The sequence below is a fragment of the Nyctereutes procyonoides genome, unplaced genomic scaffold, assembly GCF_905146905.1.
Source record: "Nyctereutes procyonoides isolate TBG_1078 unplaced genomic scaffold, NYPRO_anot_genome, whole genome shotgun sequence".
NCBI lineage: Eukaryota > Metazoa > Chordata > Mammalia > Carnivora > Canidae > Nyctereutes > Nyctereutes procyonoides.
Genome location: NW_026575052.1, coordinates 57,353,538 through 57,376,049, shown reverse-complemented (window position 1 = coordinate 57,376,049; position 22,512 = coordinate 57,353,538). Strand labels below are relative to the sequence as shown.

Sequence of the window (22,512 nt, the reverse complement as noted above, 5' to 3'; positions counted from 1 at the left end):
CCCCGTAGCTGCTTCCTAATTGGACACCGTGGATTTCCTCTGTGGGTACGGTCCCATCACCGTATTTCATGTCTCCCTGACCTAGTTCGGAAGACTCTGCTCCATCCTCCCGGGAATGTGCTCTGGTAGGTGGGAGGGGGCTTGGGCATGGTGGTTCTCTTTGTCAGCACCTGCGACTTGTCCTGCTGCTCATGGTCAGAGAACGAGGCACTGCTTAGAAGCCTAGTTCTTATGTTGGGCAGTTTGGGGGGGGGGAGCTGAGAAGCCAGCGATGGAGGAGAGAGCTATGTCCTTCAGTGGCACTATAATCGTAAATCCTCGTTGGCCTACAAACTTTGCAAAAGTAACTAAATGCAAATGAACTACTGATACACCCCCAGCAACATGATGGATTCTCATGGACACCGTGTTCAGTGAAAGAAGCCAGAAACAAGAATATGGGTTGTATCATTACAAGACGTTTGGTCACAGAAAACTAAATGATGGTGATAGTGGTTTCCACTGTGGGTGGGGGTGGGGGTTCTGTGGGGAGAATAAGGGACCCTTCAGGGAAGACAGAAGTGGCCTCTAATGATCCAGGTGGTGATGACATGGGTGACGCATATATAAGAATTCATTGAACTGTACTCTTAAAAGTCATGCACTTCACCCACTTTATGTATGTCAGACCTCAATAAAAAAAGGAAAAGGAGTGAACTCAGCTTTGCTTCAGGTGTTTGGAACCAGTGGAAATTGACCATCCAAAGCCTGAATTAATTTGCTGCCTTTCTGGGTTCCACATCCTTTTTGTGTATTACTTCAAAATACTCAAGGCAGACCTCTTACTTTTGCAAATCCCCATTATGTATACTCTTCTTACCGCTCAGCCAGAAGTTGGTTGATTGTCAGATAGGCCCACAATTTCTTGGTGAAATCGGGATCTGCATGCTTGTCCTTTGATAGAAAATCCTCCAAGTCGTCCATCTGGGCCAGAGTTTCTAAGACTAACTCCGTGTTAGCCTGGATGATGGAAGATTCAGTTGAAAGATATCGAGGGGGCCAAACTACAGTTAATCAAGCCACGTTTTTCATATCTACTCTGAGTGAATCAGGGAGCTACGTAACTTCAGGGGAAATGCAAAATAATTCAAAAAATACAGAAGAGGAAGTAAGTGCATACATCCAAGGTTTGGGATTGGCTTTGGGATGAAAAGGGAAGGATTTACAAAATGGCTTTGACCATGGCATAGATATTCTCAAGTCTTCTCTTTCACTTTATTGCTTTTATTCCACATGCAAGATTCATGGAATGCAAAATACTAACCGGCTAAGATACAAGATGGACTGTTTCGAGGGGACCGATTAGTATTTTTGAAAATAAGCAGATAAGCGGAAGTACCGAAGTTGCAGTGATGATGCTCTGTAACTGCTCCAATTTATCAGGGTTGAATTTTCCCGCCACCACAATCTCTGAGCCTCCAAAATAGTTGTGAAAACTGTTTTGAGTGACATCTGATACTGACATGTGGGGATAGTTGAACTGAACGTTCCGGAGCAGGGGAGTAGAGACCTGGTTGTAGAATTTCTATAATTCATTAAAAAAAAAAAAACAGAGAAATCATTATTTTCATACCACTTCATGGGTCTAAAGCACTTTTTTTAGAGGGGGGAGGAGCAGAGGGAGAAGGAAAGAGAGAGAATCTTAAGCAGGCTTCACACCCAGCTCAGAGCCCAACTCATGGCTCCATCTCCTGACCCTGAGATCGTGACCTGAGCTGAAATCAAGAGTCAGACACTTAATCAACTGAGTCACACAGGAACCTCTAAAGTACTTTTTGCTGAGATTCCTCAAATGCTTAGCTGGCATCTCTTAATTTATCCTCACATAATCTCTGTGGAAAGCTATGGGACCAGGAGAATTCTCACAATTAGCAGATGAACTGAGGTATGGAAAAACTAAAAAATTGTTAAGAATATTATTCTGACTTGAGCCTAGCGCATTTTTTTCTTTTATGATCAGCATAAAAAGCTCATAAATACTCATAATAAGAAAAGTCAGCTGAGTTGATATTCCCAAATTATCTCGTAACCCTTTCCTGTCCCTGACTATAAATATGGTGCCTGCAACTGACCCATGGAGCCTGGAAATGACAGAGGGTGGCGTGAAATGTGTTCCTCTTCTCCTCCGTCTTTTCCTTGTCCATGTAGTCAAACGAAACAAGTAATTTGTCTCTTTTACCTTTAAGGACACTTACAAGTTATCATTTGATCTGTGTTGCATTATAAAAAGTTGATACCAAGACACCAATGCACTTTAAAGGGGGAACAATGGCCATGACGGTAAGAACGACCAGGTGTGTTAGTGGAACTGGAAAGCCCAGAAGGTTCGATAATGCCTGGGAAGTCTTGCTCAGGGCATAGGGAGTGTGTGCCCATCTCTCTCTCATCTCCCGCCTCATTGTCAATGCAGATGCACATGCAAAAGGAGGTGAGAAAGGAATTGAAGACTTTCTCATTCTCGCGGCCTAACACAGCAGAAATGATGACAATTGTGACTCAAATCTGGCCGTCTTCTTTTAGGCATCAGATACTGCTCGTCGAATGATTTTGAGTGGAGGAAGAAGAAAGAACAGAAAAAAAGTGTTACTTTGAGCTGGGAAGATGTGTCCTGGTTTCCATAAATCCTTTGCGCGATTCCACGGTTTTCATTGGATAGTCTCTTCAAGAAGTCATAATCAACGTCAAATCCTATCCCCAAGCTGAACAAGGAGATGTTGTCTCGTATGTTCTGCTTCACATTTTTTTGAATCTTTGACAATTTCAGTTCACCTAAAGTTGATGATGACAGAAAGGAAAAGAATGAGGGGCAATGCCGCAGTGTTTTTGGAAAATCTGCGGAGGGTGGTTTAGCAGAATTTGTCAAATTAAAAATGCGCTTACCCTTTGACCCAGAGACTCAACTTCTAGGGTTTTTTTTGTAGCTGCCCTCACATATAGGGAAATGAAGTACGGGCAATCATACCTAGCATCATTATTGGGAGTAGCAACATATTGAAAACAAATGTACACAAGGAAGGGAGGCTGGCTAAATGATGACACATTCAGACTGTGAGAGATTGTGCAGTTATTAAAAAGAGCAAGGAAACTCTTTATGTATTTATAATGAATGATCTCAAAGACACATTTTTAAAGGGGAGAGAACAATGTAAGGATTGGTATAAGTAGGATGTATCTGCATACCGGCATGCATGTATGTGTGCATGTACATGTGTATATATATATTCACATATAAATATATAGGGAGTATACACATATGCACAGAATCTCTAAAATGATACACGAGAAATTGCTAACCAAAGATTGCCTCCAGGGACAGGAACTAGGTGATTAAGGGACAGAAATAAGAAACAGACTTAATTTTTTGCTACACATCCTTTTCTTCCTTACGATTTTATCCTCGACTTGAATTTGTTTTAAAGATCTTATTAATTTATTTTTAAGTAATCTCTACACCCAGTGTGGGGCTCGAACTCACAACTCCAAGATCAAGAGTCACAGGCTCCATGGACTGAGCCTGCCAGGGGCCCCTCAAATTGAATTTTAAAAGCAATCTGATCTGAGAGTGAAGAAACACTGAATCTGCCACAAATACTACCTCACGACCCCCATTGTAGTCTCACTATTAATAAAATGCTTGTGGGACACCTGGGTGGCTCACAGTTAAGCATCTGCCTTTTTTGGCTCAGGGCCTAATCCCAGGGCTTGGGGATCGAGTCCTGCATCAGGCTCCCTGAGAGGAGCCTGCTTCTCCCTCTCCCTATGTCTCTGCCTCTCTCTCTGTGTCTCTCATGAATAAATAAAATCTTTAAAAAAAAAAGGAAAAAAATAAAATGATTGCTTCTTGTCTTACTAAAACTCCAGTGGCCACTGTCATGATTGGCCCACTCATCTTCCTTCCACAGAGCTGCATTCAGCATGGGTCCTTGTCCGTGTGGCAGACTGTGACGCAATCTAGCATGCACTGTTGTATTTGCCAGTTTAAAGACACAAATGAAGCAGATCAAAATAATGGCACATGACAGTAGCCAGGAGATGTTGGGCCATTTTGTGGAGAAGAATGCATCGTGTACAGGTGTATCAGAAAGACGTACTTTCTCCAGTTGCCGTGAGTGACTGGGGCCAGGGTGGGGTGTGTGGAGAAGGAGGGAATGTTCCTGCAGACCCCAGAGGTCTTCTGGAGGCTTGGGACGAATGCTCATCCCGTATGCTCCCCTACACCATCTTACATGGTGCACTGTGCTACAGGCTATTACAATTCACACTCAAGTTTCCCCACATTGTGGAGGTGAAACTGGTGCTTTTAAGAGCATCACCCAAAAAAATGTCTGGGACTGGGTTTCAGTGGGGTGAGTGCTCCAGAGTTAAAAGAAGCCTCCTTTTAGAAACCATGGGGTTAAGATGGTTTGGAAACTCAGGCAAGTGTCATCAGATTTTCCATTTTAAGCAAATCACATTCCCAAGAAACAGGAGTAAAACATTTGTCACCAGAAAATTGAAGTGCTACTTACCTACTGTCGGGTCGCCATCAGAAACCAAAATGATCAGAGAGACTGACTCAGGGTCCAGCAATCCCAAATTATTGGCTTCATTCAGAATAAAGATGGCACGCAGGAGTGCTTCGTTGATATTTGTGCCTGTGAGGGTGACAGGATGTGCCGCTCCGTTATGTGCCCTCTTTTTGCACAAAAACCATCACATCCTGGGTTTAGGTTCATCTGTCTGATGATGACTCACGCATAATTTATTCAGCTCCCAAATCTGGCTGCTTTCCAAGTGACACACATTTTCCCCATGCTGGTCAAGATTCCCCAATGGAATAAAATAGTCGCTTTGGAGTGAACTAGTCCCTGAAAGATGAATTCGTCCTTTCAAAGCACCCATCTGTCATTTTGTTAAACACCAGACTGAAGGCACGCAAAGCAGTGCTTTCTTGCTGACGTGCTGGGTCACTGGTCTGTGGACAGTTGCATTTTTTGCTACGAGAGTAATAAGAAGGCTAGTGTGACCCTCTGTGACCCTTTTCTGAGGGAGACTGGAAAGTTTACAGACTTGTGTGGGATGGGTCATGCACTGTGCTTTCACATGAAATTAAGATTCATCATGTAATAATACATCACTGTTTATGGCAGGCCATTGAAGGCGGGCCAAAGACCACCATGGGAGGGAAGGGGACTTCCTAAGCAAATGACGATTTGAGCCCTATGAACGTTTCTCAGTGGCCTCTCGGGTAAAGTCACTCACCTCCACTGGGCTGGATTTTCTCAATATACTTCTTGGCATCTGTCACCTGTGTTTTAGTAGCTGAGACCAAATCATTTCTCCAGGTGCGAACATTGTGGTTGAAGTCAATCACGGAGAACTGGTCTTCGGCTCTTAGGTCATCCAGTATGGTCTTCATTGCTTCCACTGTCTATTTAAAAAAAAAAATGGAGAAGGCTCTCATTCCGTGAGATCTAAGCCCCAGAAGAAAAGAGGGAGGACCAAGAATTCATCTTGTCATCTTCCAAGTACAAACTCAAGAATGACAATTCTTCCAGAAAACCGCCTCGGTCAACACTGACCTGTCACTTACCCTGAACATGTACTGTCTGCATTTTGATACTTAAGCTTTGACTGTTTTATTTTGTTGTGTACAACCACTTTGACTCATCTCAGATTTAGTTAAGAATCGCAAACTTCAAGTGCCCCCTTAGTAGTGGCTAAGAATCAAAGTCCAGCGACTCACCCTCTCTCTTAAATTGCTATTTCTCATCTCATTTCTCTTCAGACTACCAACACCTCTCTCTTCCTGTCTCAGCTCCCGACCTGGATTCCAACTTCACTGACAAATTAAAGCAATCAGAAGAAAACTTCCACAGTCTCCTGCCTTCCTGCCCCGTAATCTAGGAGAACTAGCAGTATTTTTATAGAATGCACATCCATCCCCTGGGGAGCTAGCTTTCCTTCTCCCTCATCTATTGAAGAACATGGCCAGCAACTGGCCCTTGCATCTCCCACATTCAGAATTTCCCTCCCGCATCGGTGCACTGAAGAGATGCACCTGTAAGGGTTTCAAAGTCACTTGTGAACAATGGCAAGATGGTAAAGTAAAACGTTATACAGAACAAGACTATGAAATGCAAGAGTGAACCCAGCAAGTAGGAAGGGAGATGATATTTTTCAGAGCCCTGAGTTTTGAGATAAATGTCTGTTGTTCATAAGCCACCAGTTCTGTGGTTCTTTGAGCACCCTGAGCTGATGAAGACGAGGCCTGGGAGGCTGGGAGGTGAGGAGCAGGGGGAAGGTGCATTGAATGTCTGCCATGTTGGGAGGGGATCAGAGAAAATGAGGAGCCCCAAGCACCCCTGCCAACAGGAGACAGGGAGGTACTCACTTGTTTCATTTTTATTCCCCACATTGAGCCGCTAACATCAATGACAAAGAGGATGTTTTTGGGAATTGGGTCCAGGTTTTCAGGAGCGAAAAAGTGGACAAAATATCCATTAAATACCTGGAAAACAGAACACAATATTTAGAAGGTAGGAAGAGGGGGGGTCTAGGGACTAAGAAGAGGCAAACACTGGGGGAACAGGAGGCATGCTGGTCATGAAGGAGAGGCTCCGTATCCATCCATGTTTCTCCCTCCTCTTTCCTGTTCTCCCCCACTCCTCCCCTTGGGAAGGCCCAGGATCTCTGGGTAGTTTCACTCCCCAGGGCATTTCACTTCACTCCCCTCCAGCCACCTAGTCTTCTGGGGAACCTGCTTTCCAGGGATCCCATTAACCAATAGCCAATGGGGCAGAGTCTCTGCCCTCACAGCACTCTCAGACCAGCCAAGGATCCAGACAAGTAGGAAGCAACTGTAGCATACTGTTTGTTATGTGCTATGGTCAGGAAAATAAAGGGCTCTGAGAGCACCCAGTGGATGTGTATCTGACTCAGATGGGGGTTGCCTTTCCTAAGGAAATGGAATCTACACTCAACTTGAGTGTGAGTTTGGAGTTGGCCTGTTAGGAGTGGGAAAGAGAGATCCAGATAAGGGTGAGAAAATATGGCATACTAGGGGCTCTGTAAGTGGTTCGGCACCACCACGAGGGCTGTATAATTCAAGAATTCGAGGAATAAGGTAGAGAGTCAGCAGGACAGATCATGAAGACCTTTATCAGTACTCTAGGGAGTTTGGATTTTTCTTGAAGTTATTAGAAGGCCATTCCATGTCTTTGTCTTCTCTGGGCCCTAATGCCTGGCTCCTCTAGTTCTCTTTCCACCGCCCTATGGTTGTTTCTATCAAGGTGGTACAAGGCCTAGGTGTGGAATGTATACCTGTGGGTGCTTCTGTACCACCATCCTGGACAGAAGCACAGGCTTTCGGATACCCTCTAAGGGCTCTGATCTTAGCACAAGGGAAATACAGACATACACTTAAGACACGACAAAAAAGGAAAGGAAGGAAGCAATCTCTCAAATGAACAGTAGCCCTGGAATCTGCCACTAGCCCAGATCTTTCTTTTGGTTGTTCCGTCCACCCAGCCCCATAACCTCTCTGCTTTCTTTGATAGTTTAGTTGCAAAGGGCCTTCAAAGGTCATCCAAAATTCCCATTTTGTGAATTTCATACTGTACTTCATATAAGGCCTAGAAGCATCTTTCTGGGACAAGGATATGAAACTCGAGGACACTCTATTTGGTTTTCTTGACATGAAAAGATGATGCTTAGTAACACTTAGGGAAATAGGATTTAGTCCCTTCTCTGCCACTAGACACTTGCCTCGGCAGCTAGGAGTCACCTAGAAGCCAGGGAGCTGTTGGGCCTCAGCATGGCGGTTCTCTCAGAGATTGGTTTCACCCACCTCGAGTTCTCCGGCCTTCTCTTCTCTGTTCACATCATACATCACCACCAGCTCTCCGTCTACTGCAGTCTCAGAGCAGTTGGAGCATTTTCTTTGCTGGACCACAGAGGGCTTGAAGGACACATGTGCCTGGAAAGAACAGTGATGGATGTTGGAGCCCACGGTCTGTGCCTCTCCCTCCCCAGGTGAGGGGTGACACCTTCCCATGCACACAGGGGAAGAGCTATCCCCATGGCTCAATGGCCAGCCTCCCTCCAGGCAGCATCAGCAGCCCCATTTCCAACACAAGGGATGGTGCTGGGCCTGGGAAGGGGCATCTACCATCCCGTGGTGCTGCTGCCCAGGTTTTAGGACTTCTTAAGATACCCAAAGAATTTCTCCCTCCTTCTCCCATCAGAGAGAAGGCTACCAGCTTGAGAAAGAGTTGGTGAAAGGTCCTTAGAGGAGTTTGATGCCTCCGCTGTTGGTTCTTATTGGTCACAAAGTGAAGAGAATTAAGCTGAGTATCTCTTGCTGTGACCAGTGAAAACCTATCACGTATTACAAGAAAGCTGTCTTTTAGCTCCTGGTCAAGCCCATGACTTGAGGGAAATGGTGTCCCAAAGAGGATGGTCACTGGTCAAAATGCAATGAAGCAATTGGGAGTGGTGTTCTGTAGATGGTGGGGATGCTAGATTCTGCTCAGGGATCTCTGTTCCATCACAGAGTCTACCACCTGAGCACTTTTCTGTTCCCCAGAGCACAGGAGGGGCAAAGAACTCATGAGCTCGTGGCCACTTAGACTCTCTGCAACAGGCACTATGTATGATACCTTCTGCTGTCCTTTAGATATGACTGGAACACCATCAAAATGGCCATCAAATGTGTCAGGAACATGAAGAAATCGTATTCCCTGAGGTTCAATAACCCACACGTCTACCTGGAGATGAGAAAGAAAATTACTCAAAGCATCAAACTATCATTCAAGGCATTTTTTTTTGAGGAAAAAGTACAATTGCTACACCCTCTGCTGTTCTTCTCATCTTCAAGCTTTCCCAGAGATGACCCAGCACAGTTCCACGATCACCTCACCTGCCACGGGATATGATTCATCTCAGCACGTGGGCTGAAGACTCATTGGGCAACTCAGTACTTCCTTTCTCTTGTCTCATTCTCCATCTCTATCCTGTTCTTTTTGTTGTTGTTGTTTATAAGAGATTCATGTTGTCAAAGGAAACAAAAAAAGGAAAGCCATTGCGAAATGATTCTGCACTTAGTCTGTGCATCTGTCAATGTAGACCCAAGGCTTTTTTATTCCTTTACTGTCTATGTGCTCTGAACAGAGCTAAGCAGGAGGAAATCCGTTTGGGTGATCCTTGGAAAAACCATAGTCATGGCTTCCATTTCTCTCTGTAGACTCAAAGTACTCTGCTAAGCACCATGTATGTATGAACTCATTTAACTCTTATATTCTTATTACCTGTTGTTTTATTTGCTATTGTTTATTTTATGGATGAAGAAACAGATTCAGAGTGACCCAGCTTATAAGTGGCTGAACCAGGCTTCAAACCTAGGGCCCGAGTTCCTAATACTTTGTACACTGCTTCTTGACTTCCAGTAGCTTCTGCTTCATCTTTTCAGTTGACTTCACCACACTATTCATTAGCCCCATGCCACAGTATCCTATATGTTTTTCATGAGATTTCCCATCTTTTGCACACACCCACTTAAATGAGAGGCCATGAGATAGAGCCCTATGCACATTTGTTTCCTTATTGCCTCTTCCTCATTTAGGATCATTTATAATAGTGATGAGTTCTCTCCCCTTTGGAAGTAACTGGCTTTGGAATCATGCCAAATTTTTCTCTGATTTTTTTTTTTTGTGTGTGTGTGGGCTCCATGTCCAGGGTGGGGCTCAATGTAGGACTTGACCTCACAACCCTGAGATCAAGTCTTGAGCTGAGATCAAGAGTCAGACGCTTAACTGACTGAAGCCACCCAAGTGCCTCCTGATTTTTTTTAAAAAAATCTGCTTTCAGGGATCCCTGGGTGGTGCAGTGGTTTGGCACCTGCCTTTGGCCCAGGGCGCAATCCTGGAGACCCGGTATCCAATCCCACGTTGGGCTCCCTGTATGGAGCCTGCTTCTCCCTCTGCCTGTGTCTCTGCCTCTCTCTCTCTCTCTCTCTCTCTCTCTCTCTCTCTGTGTGTGTGACTATCATGAATAAATAAATAAAATCCTTAAAAAAAATCTGCTTTCATAAAGTCATGTACACTTGTCCAAGCAAAGCCAACATTTTCTTTCTTGGTTATTACAAATTACAGCGTAAGATTTGAGCTTAATTTGCCTCCAAGATTTCTGTTAGCTCTGGATTCTCCATGTTGGTAAGAACTAAATCTACACAAAATCAGGTGAATCAGACATCCCAGGACAATCTGACCCAGCCATTTCAGGTAGTTGATTGAGCAGCTCCTGGAGGGAAGGGAGAAAAGTTGGGGAGCTGCAGAAAACTGGGGCCACTGCTTTCATTCTTCCATAAGGTTCTACCTATAAACAAATGTAGGGTACTCAAGACAAGGTTTGGTCTCTCCATACGAGCATGCAAATGGCAGGAAGACCTTTTCCCAAGTGTCGCAGAAGCTATTAGCACTCCTGTGCTCAATTTGAGGCAGACATGCCCCCCAAATCTAGTAGGACGCTATGCTTTGGGGGTGGATATCTAAGGTTGCATAGCTGGTCCCTCTGATAGGCTGGGACCAGTCCATAGTGGCCTTGAGTCACTCAACATGTTGGTTAGCTTTTCTGTAAGGAACACATGTGTTGGAATAAAATGTATTCCCAACATTTGACATATCCAGGGGGGTCGGGGTGGGAGTTAAAAAGTGATGTATTCTCTGATTCCTGTGAGGGAAATGTATTTCCAGTTGGGTGGTCCTTCTGATGGTGATTTGAAAATATATCTGGAATAAACACAAGGAGGTCCAATTTTATGATTTCTCCTTAATTTATCTCTGGATGAGATCAAGCCTCTTCAGAATTGGATACATTTCATAGGCTATTAGAGCAGGAAAGTGCCCAAAGACTCACCTAGTCCAACTTTTTTTCACAGATGAAACACTGAAGGACAGGAAATGGATTTGCCCAGAGTTCACAGCTGTGAGTGCAGACTCTGGATTAGAACTTGGGAAACTTGCCACTTTGTCTTACACTCTTGCTAAGCTATTCAGACTACGTCTTATTTTAAAAACAGGGATTTTCTAAGAGCTTGGGAAATTTAAGGATGAACAAAAATTTCAGAAATATAAGAAAGATTTATGTGCTACGTGGTATGTATGTTAAAAATCGTTATCTTTATGGACTCAAACTACATCCTTGGATTTATAGCTAAGAACACAGTTTCAGAGGTAGACTTTATCTCAAATTTTACTTGTTTCTTAGCTATTTCCTTAGGCAAGTTATTTATATACATCTGTATATCAGGGCTAATGAGATCTACTTTACAACTTGTGGGGAGAAGTCAATGACATATCACCATCTCATTAAAATGGTATAGAAGTATCCTCATATCATTAACTCAGTTGCTATTAATATTATTATTAACAACCTCAGCACTTGCATCATTGCAGGCAAGATGCTAATCATATCTATTTACCATGAGATTCATAGGATTGAGAAGGAGAATGCCACTCATTCATCATTACTCCTAGAAAAATAGCCAGGGCCACATGTTGAGTTGTGTAGAGCCCCCAGCCAGGACTGTACGAGGGTGCTGAGATCCAGCCCATAACCCCCTTGCCAAGTGTTGTGTCCTGATATGGGGCTGAATTTGCCAGGACAAAGGGCATCTTTTCCTAATTTTCACAAAGGCACCAAATAACTCAATGGCATCTACCCTGAGAGCAAGCTGATGTCACACAGTGGTCATGAGAAGAAAGGGGGGTTCCATTGGTCAGATATGCAGCTTCTCAAATTAGAGTAGAAATTTCACCATGATCGCTTCATCCCCTGGAGTCTTCTCTGCCTACAGGCCTCACCTTCCTATCATCTATCCTATCTCCATTCTGTCAAATGGAGAGGCAGATTGGATCATATACTCTCCTTGGCTGCTTCTGGCTCTGCTCTGCCCCTGATACAAAATGTTCATGTGATGTCACAAAGACTCAAGCCCCACAAAGAGTGTCTCAGTTCTTAGGGCAACAGGTGAAGGTTACAGCAAAGGTGAGTTCATATTTGTAGGGCAATGGGGTGACAGAGGAAGACAATTGATATTCACTGATTCCTATTATTTGCCACCTATTTCCATAAATTATATGGAAAATATGTTCTTGTCCCCTTTACACAGATGAAAAAATGGACACTCAGGATAATGTGTCCCATGTCAGAAGGCTAGTGTATTGGTTGAATGGCACCCTACCTCCCCACCCTACTGGAACCCCCCAATTTGATGTCTACATCAAATCCCTGGAAACTGTGAATGTTACCTCATCTGGAAAAAGCATCTTCATAGATGAACTTAAGGTAAGGATCTTGAGATCATCCTGTACTATTCAGTGGACCTGAAATCCAATGATGAGTTTTCTCGTAAGAAGGCAGAGGGTGATTTGAAACACATAGGGGAGAGCATGGCGTGACCTCCAAGGCAGAGATTGGGGTGATGTGGCTATGAGGCCACAGGTCAAGGAGTGCCAGCAGCTGCCAGATGCTGGGAGAAGCAGGGAACAGATTCAGGAGTAAGGACCCCCAAGTCTTCAGGAGTAAGGCTCTGCTAACACCTGGATTTCAGATTTTTGTCCTCCCATACTGTGAGAAAATGATTTTCTATTGTTTTAAGCTACCCAGTTTGTAATCACTTATGGCAGCAACCCTAGGAAACTAACACAACTAATAAAGAGCCAAGCCAAGCTGGCATTGAAATCCCCAAGGAAGTGTCCTGGTGGGCTCCAAACCCATCAGCTTCTCAGTCCACCTCACCGTCTTGCTGAGTTGAATACATCCAACACCACAAAGAGTGCTGACCAGCAGAATGTATAAATCAGGGATAGAAGCCATCAGCAGATGGGGTCACTGTGCACCCTGCAAAACCCGGCTCACCTCCAAGTGCTTGGCCAGTCGCCCCGGTTGCAGATGGAGCCTGTGTTCATAGGATCCCAGCTTCCTCCACTTCACTTCCTGGTAATGAAGTTCAAACTGCACCTTCGCTCCAGGGAGGATGTTTACTTCGGTTTGGAAGTTTTCCATGTCAAGAGCCCGGCTCCTAAAGGTTTAACCCTGATGTGAGTCACCCTATCCATGATGGAGAGCGAGACCCCACATCTATGCAGAGGGCACCTAGGCTTTTGTGGGCAATCAAGTCTGCTCAGGGTGTTCATGCAAATGAACAGCAGGTGCAGTCGAGGACACGGAAACCTCTAGGTAACTTTAATTCTGCCAACATTTTAGTATCCTCTCCTACCTGGTCTCTTTCTTCCACAGCTTCTTACAAATCTGAGCGTCATCTGCAGGAAGCTACCAGTTACTGATCCCTAGTCCATGCTGGGACCTTGACATGCGTCATTTCTGACACGGGAGCTCTGCAGGATGGATACCATTGTTCTCATTTCCCAGATGACAACAAATGAGGCTAATTGATGATTAGTGACCAGCTCAAGATCACATGGCTACTCAGTTGTGGGGCTGGGCTCAGACCCAAACTGGCAATTCCAGCCACAGCACACACTGCCTCCGCTGCACTAGAGGCTCATTCTAGAGATTCTTTACATCATTGAAAGTCTTCAGAAAGAAAACATCTATGATCACAACAAGTGGAATAGGTATTTCCAGCATAAGCCCTTACTTAAACACATACATAGTGAGTTTACTGTGATCATTGTTTGAGGTGTTTAGTTTTAAAGAGGAAACAGCAGGATTGTTAAATGAGGATGCTTTGGACTTTGGGATAGAGTGGGAGCAGCTATTGGATGAGACCTTAGCCCATGCTGGCCCAGCCCTTACCTCACCAACCCTGTGGTCTTGCCTTTGGCTCTTGCCTGGGAGTAGAGTGCACGACCCACTGTCTTCTCCCTAATGGAACTGGTGAATGTTGTGCCGTCTACTGTCCTAAAAAAATGACAGGAGGCCACTGAGCTGTTGGGTTTTCCCGAGTAGTAGTCTCAACGAAACAAACAACAAACAACACAAACAAGATGATTTAGCAAATGTGGGCAATTAACATTTTGCACCTAGAAGAGAAGAGAAGGGGGACATTGGCTTATCTCATAGTCAGGAGTCTCTTCATCTGAGAGTTGAGTTAAGAGGTAGGTGCCCATCCTGAAAGCCTTCCCTTGGATGCTGCCGCTTGTGTTTAAAATTGATTCTGATTTTTAAGTTTTACCCTTCAGGGTAAGTGTTGTCCCCTTTGGGTAACTCTTCTGAATTGCAAATATGTCAAGGAGAGGAGCCTGCAAAATCATTAGTTATATGGTTTACATTTGTTTAGAAGATCATTCTAGGAGCCCAGGGCTCATACTCTCCAGCAAGGGTAGAAGAGAGTGAGAAAAGATGAAGGGAGGCATTGGGGAATCCCTTTGCAAATTTGTGTTTACCCCTCTAACATTTCCCTTAGGAACCTCTAACTTACCTTTGCAACTCCATCTCTACCCACCTTAATTAAACTGACTGTCATCTAATGTGTTCCAAGTAATGATTGGTCAGAGCTGTCAAATTACAGGATTTCAGAAGTAAAATGGGACCTATGGCATTCAAATGGACAGCATCCCTCACCATATGGAGAATGCTAGATGTCCTGCAGTGTGAGGGCCAGGTTCTGGTCCCAAGTACCAATGGAAGGCTTGGTGAGGCTCACTTCAAGGCCGCCTCTTTAGATGAGAAGTCAGAGCCAGGAGACAGTGACTCAAAGTCACATAGTTGGTCAGAGACTGAAGTAGAACTGGACCCCATGTGTCCGGGACTGTGCTATTCCCCTCAACTTATAGTCAGCTTCAAAGACCAAGAAGTCTTTAAGACTAAAGGAAATTACTTCTGATGGGAGAATATTTGGAATCTTGATGAAAAAAGCAGAAGCAATATTTTGTGAAGTTCATATAAAACTGTGGTGATTGAGTTGGCTACCTTCTCTGGTCTTATAAATTCAGCCCTGAGTGGAGGGAGAGCAAAAAATGTGTATGTTGTAATTCTATCTTTTGTCACCTCAAATCTATGACATGAGGTGGAGAAGAAGGAAAGGAATAAAGGAAAACAGAAAGAAGCAGTATCTAGAATAAATTCCGGTTATGTGGTTTAAAAATAAAAATGTATTAGAATAGTTGTAAATATAATTTTTCAGACATGGTGTCATATAATTCTACTACATAAAAGCTCTTCCTCCTACATTTTCAGAACAGGTTGCCTAAAAATTAAAAAAAATAAATTTCTAAGCCAATTCAAAGGATACCATTTCAAAGTCACCTAATGCCTTTTCCCCATCTACTTTGTTTTGTTTAGAGTATATAGTTAAGCTCTACAGTTTTCAGAAGCCAAAGTGCATGCTATTGGAATGCTTTATTTATTCACGGTTATTGCTGGTTAACTTGGTGGTGAAAGACCAAAGCAAATGAGAAGCAACTCAATCTAATGTCTTAGTAAAAAGAAAAAAAAAAGCCAAACTGTATGCAGAGCCCTGTGCTTCTAGGCAATCTGAGTAGGACATGGCCAGGTGGACACTCTAGGGATGGTCACTTACATGACTGAGGGTAGAAAGCCATCCAAACACTTGGAGGAACAGGGAATGTTTAGCCCTGAAAAATGTAGCCACCAGGTGGGACGATATAACTGACCTCACTTTCTAAAAAGCCTTGAATGGTTGAAAAATATTTTTTATTACGGAAATCTTCAAATATACAAAAAAAAAAAATAGAAGAATAGAAGAAACCTCCATGAAACCATCCCTGAACCACAGCATTATCAGTACTCAGTCTCAGTTCACCTCTACCCCTGTGCTCACCATCTCGATTATTTTGAAGTCAATCTCAGACAGTATATCATTTCATCCTCGAAATGAAATCATACATCCTTCAGTTTGTATTTTGCAGAGAATTAGAAAAAAAATTTGCGTGCAGAACCAGAGTCACTGGGTAGAAATGGAATAAATTTCAATTAAGTATGAGAAATAATTCTAACAGGCCTGTCAATCATTGAGTGGATTGTTCTGGGAAGTAGTGAGTTTATCATTAAGGGGATATTCAAGTCAAGCCTGGATAAGCCATTTGTCCTCGGGGTAATAGAGGAATTCAATCACTGGACAGATGATTGGATTTAATCAGTCGTTCTCGTGTTTTTTTCCCCATAGAGAAACATGACAAGATACACAGAACTGCTCTGCAGTCGTGTATGGTTTCCTGTAAGTCATAGCAAACCCATATATTTCTCCCCCTACCCCAGAAAGCACATTAAAATGCCCAAGTAAGAGTTGTTACCAGAGAGATAGCTTAATTGCTTTAGTTTTTTTAGAAATGAAAAGCAAATCCTTCACAAATTCTGACACTTTGAATGGAAACAAATTATAGGGACCCAGCCCACGATGACTCTTGACATCCAGTGGGTCCATGGCTCTGAGAATGAGAACCACGGGAGCAACTGACCATTAAGGTCCATTCTAGCTATGAGGGGGTTGGATTCTCTGAGTAGAGTCTAAATAGGAGTTACTCACATGGAGAAGTTGGAGATGAAGGCTCCTTTGGGAATCTGAACATCAAACACGACATTCTGAGGCTGTGGGGAGTTGTTCACCAGTTTGGTCTGGATGATGGTGTTGGCCATACGAGAGGTAATAGTGGACTGGACTTTGTAGCTATAAAGAGTTACTTGATCAGCCTCTTCCTGTAACATGCAAGAAAGCATAGGGTTACTCATAGCAAAATGACATAGAACTTCACCACGTTTTTGATGTTAATTAAGAGCACTGCATTTTATTATGCATAATTCTCAGGCATTGTTAAGCTTATAACTCAGGTAGTATAAAGCATTCTCCTAGCTTGGAATCCCCTTGCCAGGCCGAAGCCTGCCTTTGTTTTGAGATCTCTTAAGAGAGCTCTCAGCTCTAGGAGTCTATAAATAACGACGTAGAAAGTAGAAAATGGATGCAAGATTGGATTGAGAAAGTTCAAGAAATAACTTCAAATGCAGGACCTAGCAAGGGAATGGATGCAGGATGGCAGGGTTTTTGGGGACCCTCGCTGTATCTTCAGAGCAAGGTACGGCCAAGAGTAGAGTGGGGTGGAAGTACACATATCTTCCCCATACTGCTATCTGCCTTCTTCCATTTTTAAAAAAATTATTTATGTATTTGAGAAAGAGACCACAAGTAGGGGGAGCAGCAGAGGCAGAGGGAGAAAGAGAGTCTTCATGGAGCAGAGAGCCTGACTCAGGGCTCAATCCCAGGACCCTGGGATCATGACCTGAGCTGAAGGCAGGCGCTTAACCAACTGAGCTATCCAGGTGCCCCTGCCTTCTTCCATCTTACATTTCATGGTGCCATCTTCTCCCCATCCTTTTCTCCTTCCCCCAGTTAGAGCCAAATATGACACACTGATGGGTGTGAGCAGCCGTTAGAATATGAAGAGAAAGTATCTTGTTGAGGTCATGATTGGTCTTGGAGCTGCTCTGCTAACCCTTGTCTACTGATCTTACCGATCCCTACTGATTAGGGCAGCTCCCCTCTAACAAATCAGTCTGTCACTGTGCTGAAAGTCAAGGCCCTAGAAGCACACATCTTTCAGGAGATGCCTGAGAACAGCAAGCTCCTTCACGGCCATGGCAATTAGGTGACCTGTTAGATTTTGCCTTCTGCTCTAAAAGGATTTGCTTATTTCCACACTAAGTGTCATCTCTGGGACTTCGTCCGCCAAGAGTAAGCCTCCCAACTCGGTAACAGCCAGGTCACCTCAAGCTAAGACAAAATCCAGGCTGAGTTACTCAGCCCTTCCTACCCTTTATTTATTTATTTTTTTTATTTGCTTATGATAGTCACAGAGAGAGAGGTGCAGAGACACAGGCAGAGGGAGAAGCAGGCTCCATGCACCGGGAGCCCGACGTGGGATTCGATCCCGGGTCTCCAGGATCGCACCCTGGGCCAAAGGCAGGCACCAAACCACTGCGCCACCCAGGGATCCCCCTTCCTACCCTTTAAATGCGTGCTTCTAACAGTTTCTGTCAATTCAGAGCAGGAAGCCAACGTAAACCACTTCCTTTTGATGTTTTATCACCACAGGAAGGACTTCTTTGAACATCTCAGGGAATCAGGCCATTTCATGTTTGGGAGCTCCTTTCCCATTCTTTTTCCCCCTCCAAATCCTTTAGGTGTCATATTTTAAGTTAAAACTGCTAAGTTGGAATGAATACATATGCTTGGATGAAACCCATGTTGTTGGCAAAACTTGAGAAAACAGAGAGAAAGGACATTTTCAGCTCCTGGTGACATGTCTCCTGGCTACATATATACTATACCCTCTCATGTTGTATTCTAGACACCCTTCCAGGCAGAATTGGGCAAGAGGGTATTTCGAAAGTCAGGTAAATGCTCTCTGGGATAGAGACAAAGGAGGCAACTATATTGATCTCCAGATAATAGGTAACAGGAAAATCATTTGGTCATCAATTTTTAACAAAATCAAAGTAAACTCACCATCACCTCTCCAGATTCTCCAAAAACACTTCTCTGTGGAAGGAAGTTAGACAATCATTCTTCAAAAGTGTGTTACTTATTACCTAGAGGACAAAAACTGCTTTCTCTCAGTCAAAAAAAAAAATATTTTTTCCCCTTCAATACTGAGTTACAATTCATTCACTGGAACTGAGACATAAATGTCAAATATTCTCAAATACTGTTTTCCCACTGGTGTGTTTCTCTGGACACACTTCTTGGCCACTTTGCAAGCACACCATTCTTTGATAGAATGCTAGAGCAAATATTTTTAAATGAAAATATTCAATGAAACTCATGCTGCATGGCCTATCTCCCCTTTGTTGTAGTTGATTTATTTTCTTATCTAGTAGAATGGTAATCTGGATGCCCCCGCCCACCACGGGGCTCTGGGCGTGCCATTTGCAAGGTTTGTAGTGCTTTATTTCCAGGTGCCCTTGTCTGCCCAGCCCTCACTCATCCTTCAGATCTCAGCTCAGGGGGATTTTCACAAATTATCTCATGCCCACCCCCAAACAAGATAAGCTTCTTTTATTAAGTTTTCATGGCAGCTAAGCTCTTCCTTCCAAGCAAGACAATGGGAGTGCATGTCTGTCTCCATTGGACTCAGCTACATTAGGGTAGGGATTTTGAGGCATTTCCTTTTTGGGGTGGCCCTGGAGCCAGGCATAGTGACTGGCATGTGGAAAATCCCATACCCTCACTGCTATGCTGGGGAATTATCCACATGAAGAACTATCTTCTGGGCATGGAAAGCTGAATTGGGTTTAAAGAGATGAGTGAACATCTAATGTCTGTTGGACTTTAACAGAATAAGTCAGGTGCTGGATGTAAGGCTAGCTAGCTTGATTTGGGGTGAACTAAGGTCTTAGGTCATGTTATGTGACATTGTGAGGTCAACAGGCACCTTCTTTTGAACTTTTTTGAATGCAATTCTCGATGAAGTTTTCTCTCTTGTGGCTAGATGACACGAGAGTTTGCCCATTGGGTTTTTATATTATCGGTCTACAAGAAACCTGGACTAATACAAAGTCAAAAATTCACACCCATACGAAATAAGTCATTGGTCAGCTTAGCGTTGATTCCTTAAATACCCCCTTTCTCAGCGCGTGGGCTCCATGTGGGAGAAGCCACACCCTTCCTGGCCTCCTGGAGAATTCACCCCTATGAATTACAGGATGCATCTGTGCTGTTGCTGGCGGCATCCAGGATGTAGCTTTGGACATGGCCAGTCCCTATGCTCCCTGGGCTGCACCCCAAGGCTACACCATCCAAGGAGAGTGTATACTCAGTGGACAGTGTCTGCCACCACTGGGGGAAAAAAAATGCCCTCCTCAGAAGAAATCTTTCCTGAAAAGGCAGTAAAATCATCCCATAATCTTAAAATTTGAAGAGAACACATAGCTATTCATCCTTTAAGGAACTAAGGTGACCATTAGGATAAAAAAAAAACAAGCTCTGAGAAAATCTAGGAAAAAGCATCTTAATCCTAATCTTACTTCCATCAGTCATGATCTCTTTTACTTATTTTCCCTTTTGAGACTAAGGCTTACTGTACCTGATACCTCCGGTTCTCTGGCACAAACTGAAATTTGCCTGGGGCCAGTTCCACAAGATCTCCATATTCTGCAAACTTAAAAAAGAATTAAGAATATTTATTTCTATTAATAAAAATGATCTAGAGCAAAGGAGGCAGATAGGGACAGGCATAAGGTCATTCATCACATTTTTTTTTAATTTATGATAGTCACAGAGAGAGAGAGAGAGAGAGAGGCAGAGACACAAGCAGGCTCCATGCACCGGGAGCCTGATGTGGGATTCGATTCTGGGTCTCCAGGATCGCGCCCTGGGCCAAAGGCAGGCGCCAAACCGCTGCGCCACCCAGGGATCCCCTCCCCCCCCTTTCTTAACACATAGCTCTTTAATGTATTTATATTTGCTTGGTTGGTCTAAGAGGTGAGAAAATGGAAGCTATTATCTTCAAATTTGTTGGACGAAGGAAGGTATTTTTTAGTTTGACAGGAGATGATGGGGACTTACAGATTGGGCTCATAGTAACCCAGTGATCAGGTTTGGGTAGACATTGGCATTAGCAAGCATGTGAGTAGGCAAATGTGTCCATAGGTCTCCGCCAATTAAAAATGTTGAATACCCACCATTTGCTTCGACGTGGATGGAACTGGAGCATATTATGCGGAGTGAAATAAGTCAATTGGAGAAGGACAATCATCATATGGTTTTACTCATACGGGGAATATAAGAAATAGTGAAAGGGATTATAAGGCAAAGGAGGGGAAATGAGTGGGAAAATTTAGAGAGACAAACCATGAGAAATTCCTAACTCTGGGAAACAAAGGGTTGCAGAAGGGGAGGTGTGTGGGGGGGGGATGGGGTAACTGGGTGCCATGCCCTGAGGAGGGCACTTAATGGGATGAACACTGGGTGTTAACCTATATGTTGGCAAATTGAACTTAAATAGAAACAAATTTAAAATTAAAAATAAAAATGTTGAAAAAAGATGTTGATAAGAAAGGAATACCGGTAAGAAGTGACTGAAAGAGCACAACAAACATGTTTGGATGTCCTGGCTTCAACCCCCGGCTCTGTCAATGAGATTGCCAACGCACTTGGGTGCTCCTTAAGGTATTGGAGAATAAGATATTTCTAAGCAGACAGAGTTTTTTTTTTTTTTTTCCCTGCAAATATGCCCTCCTGTTCTTTGGCATTTGTGTGGGTAATCCACTCTGCAAGCATTATAAAGCCTCTGCACCTCTTAGGATATCCCCATAACTCACGTTCCTTTTCAGGCGTCAAAACAGCTCTTCTTGACTTTAAAAATGACTCAGTCCACGACTTTCCTGATCTTGGGGATGGCCAAGGAACCAAAGTGGAACCCTTGAGCTCCCTGGAGAGAATTCCTGCAATCTGACAGCCCACTTGCCATCTCCCCCCTTCTCTTACCAGGAATATTTAAAGTGCCCTCATGACAGGACTCATTGTTCACTTAGGTAGGAAAAACAATAGTGCTCTGATAATGGCTTTTCTTACACTCTTAGTGCAAGAGTGATAATGATGTGTCATCCTCATCACAGCTAATAATTATTAAGTGCTTCCTAGTCCTTGCATTGTGCGGGTAGTTTACATATGTCATTTAATTCCCCACCACCCTTTGAGGGGGTTAGATCAATTATCCCCATTGTTAGGATAAGGAGTGCACGGCTGGGTTCAGTAAATGTTGCACCGCAGGGCCGCTCCATTGAATTGGACTGAATTTTCATGCAAATCCCATTAATCCTTTAAAAGGTAAATACCCATTCCGGGTAATTAGAACCGTGAACATTCCTACTCAGATGAATTTTATCATAAATTTCCTTTCCTTTCCTTTCCAGTGGCTATTGACTGAACCTGCGTAGAGGCCCACAGCAAAGAGTTTTCTGGAAGTACTTACTTCTGGAAGTCCATTGGTGGGGATTTCGAAGCCTTGTGTTTCAGAAACAAAGAAGCAGATGAGGAGGCACCTGAGCTGATTCATTTTTGCTGCGTGGCTTTGCCAAGCAGGGTCCGGGGGGATCCTACCCCTCGCTGAACCCAGTTCAAAGGAGCAGCAGAAAGAGCCCGTGTTTTAAAAGAAGTCGAAAGAAGAAGAAAGCTCCCAAACTTCGTTCAAAAAAACGGGACAAATATTTGTTCTGGAGTTCAAGCTGGAGCTGTGGGGGTGGATGGGACACCCGGAGGTTATTCAAACAGCGAAGCCACAGGGAGCCACGGGGCCAGTGAGGACAAGGCAGGGTCAGAGGGACCCGCTTTCTTTGGCTCCTGCTTATTTCCCTTCCTCTGGGAATCAGAGAGCCCTAAGAGCAGCAGCATCCTCTTTGAAGTACCAGGTGGGAAGCCACACGGGGAAATAAAGTCACAGAGAAATGGGTGAAAGCATGACATTTCTGGAAACGTGATCCTTTTATTTAAAATAAAAGCAAGTGAAGTTTAGCAAA

The 22,512-nt window shown here is 43.8% G+C and overlaps 1 protein-coding gene across 1 annotated transcript in view; it reads right to left on the bottom strand.

Moving 5' to 3' along the window:
• Positions 1-22,173, bottom strand: part of ITIH2 (inter-alpha-trypsin inhibitor heavy chain 2) — a 42,252-nt gene extending 20,079 nt beyond the window's left edge. Inside the window, exons 1-14 of the mRNA XM_055331797.1 lie at positions 21,969-22,173; positions 20,079-20,153; positions 18,503-18,535; positions 16,529-16,698; positions 13,837-13,941; positions 12,937-13,099; positions 8,679-8,786; positions 7,868-7,996; positions 6,413-6,529; positions 5,281-5,449; positions 4,548-4,673; positions 2,627-2,808; positions 1,379-1,564; positions 860-999 (exon numbers count right to left, since the gene is read on the bottom strand). Coding sequence (XP_055187772.1) covers positions 860-999; positions 1,379-1,564; positions 2,627-2,808; positions 4,548-4,673; positions 5,281-5,449; positions 6,413-6,529; positions 7,868-7,996; positions 8,679-8,786; positions 12,937-13,099; positions 13,837-13,941; positions 16,529-16,698; positions 18,503-18,535; positions 20,079-20,153; positions 21,969-22,052 — 1,787 coding nt within the window. The 5' untranslated portion in view covers positions 22,053-22,173. The remainder of the gene's footprint in view (positions 1-859; positions 1,000-1,378; positions 1,565-2,626; positions 2,809-4,547; positions 4,674-5,280; positions 5,450-6,412; positions 6,530-7,867; positions 7,997-8,678; positions 8,787-12,936; positions 13,100-13,836; positions 13,942-16,528; positions 16,699-18,502; positions 18,536-20,078; positions 20,154-21,968) is intronic.
• Between the last annotated feature and the right edge of the window lie 339 nt (positions 22,174-22,512).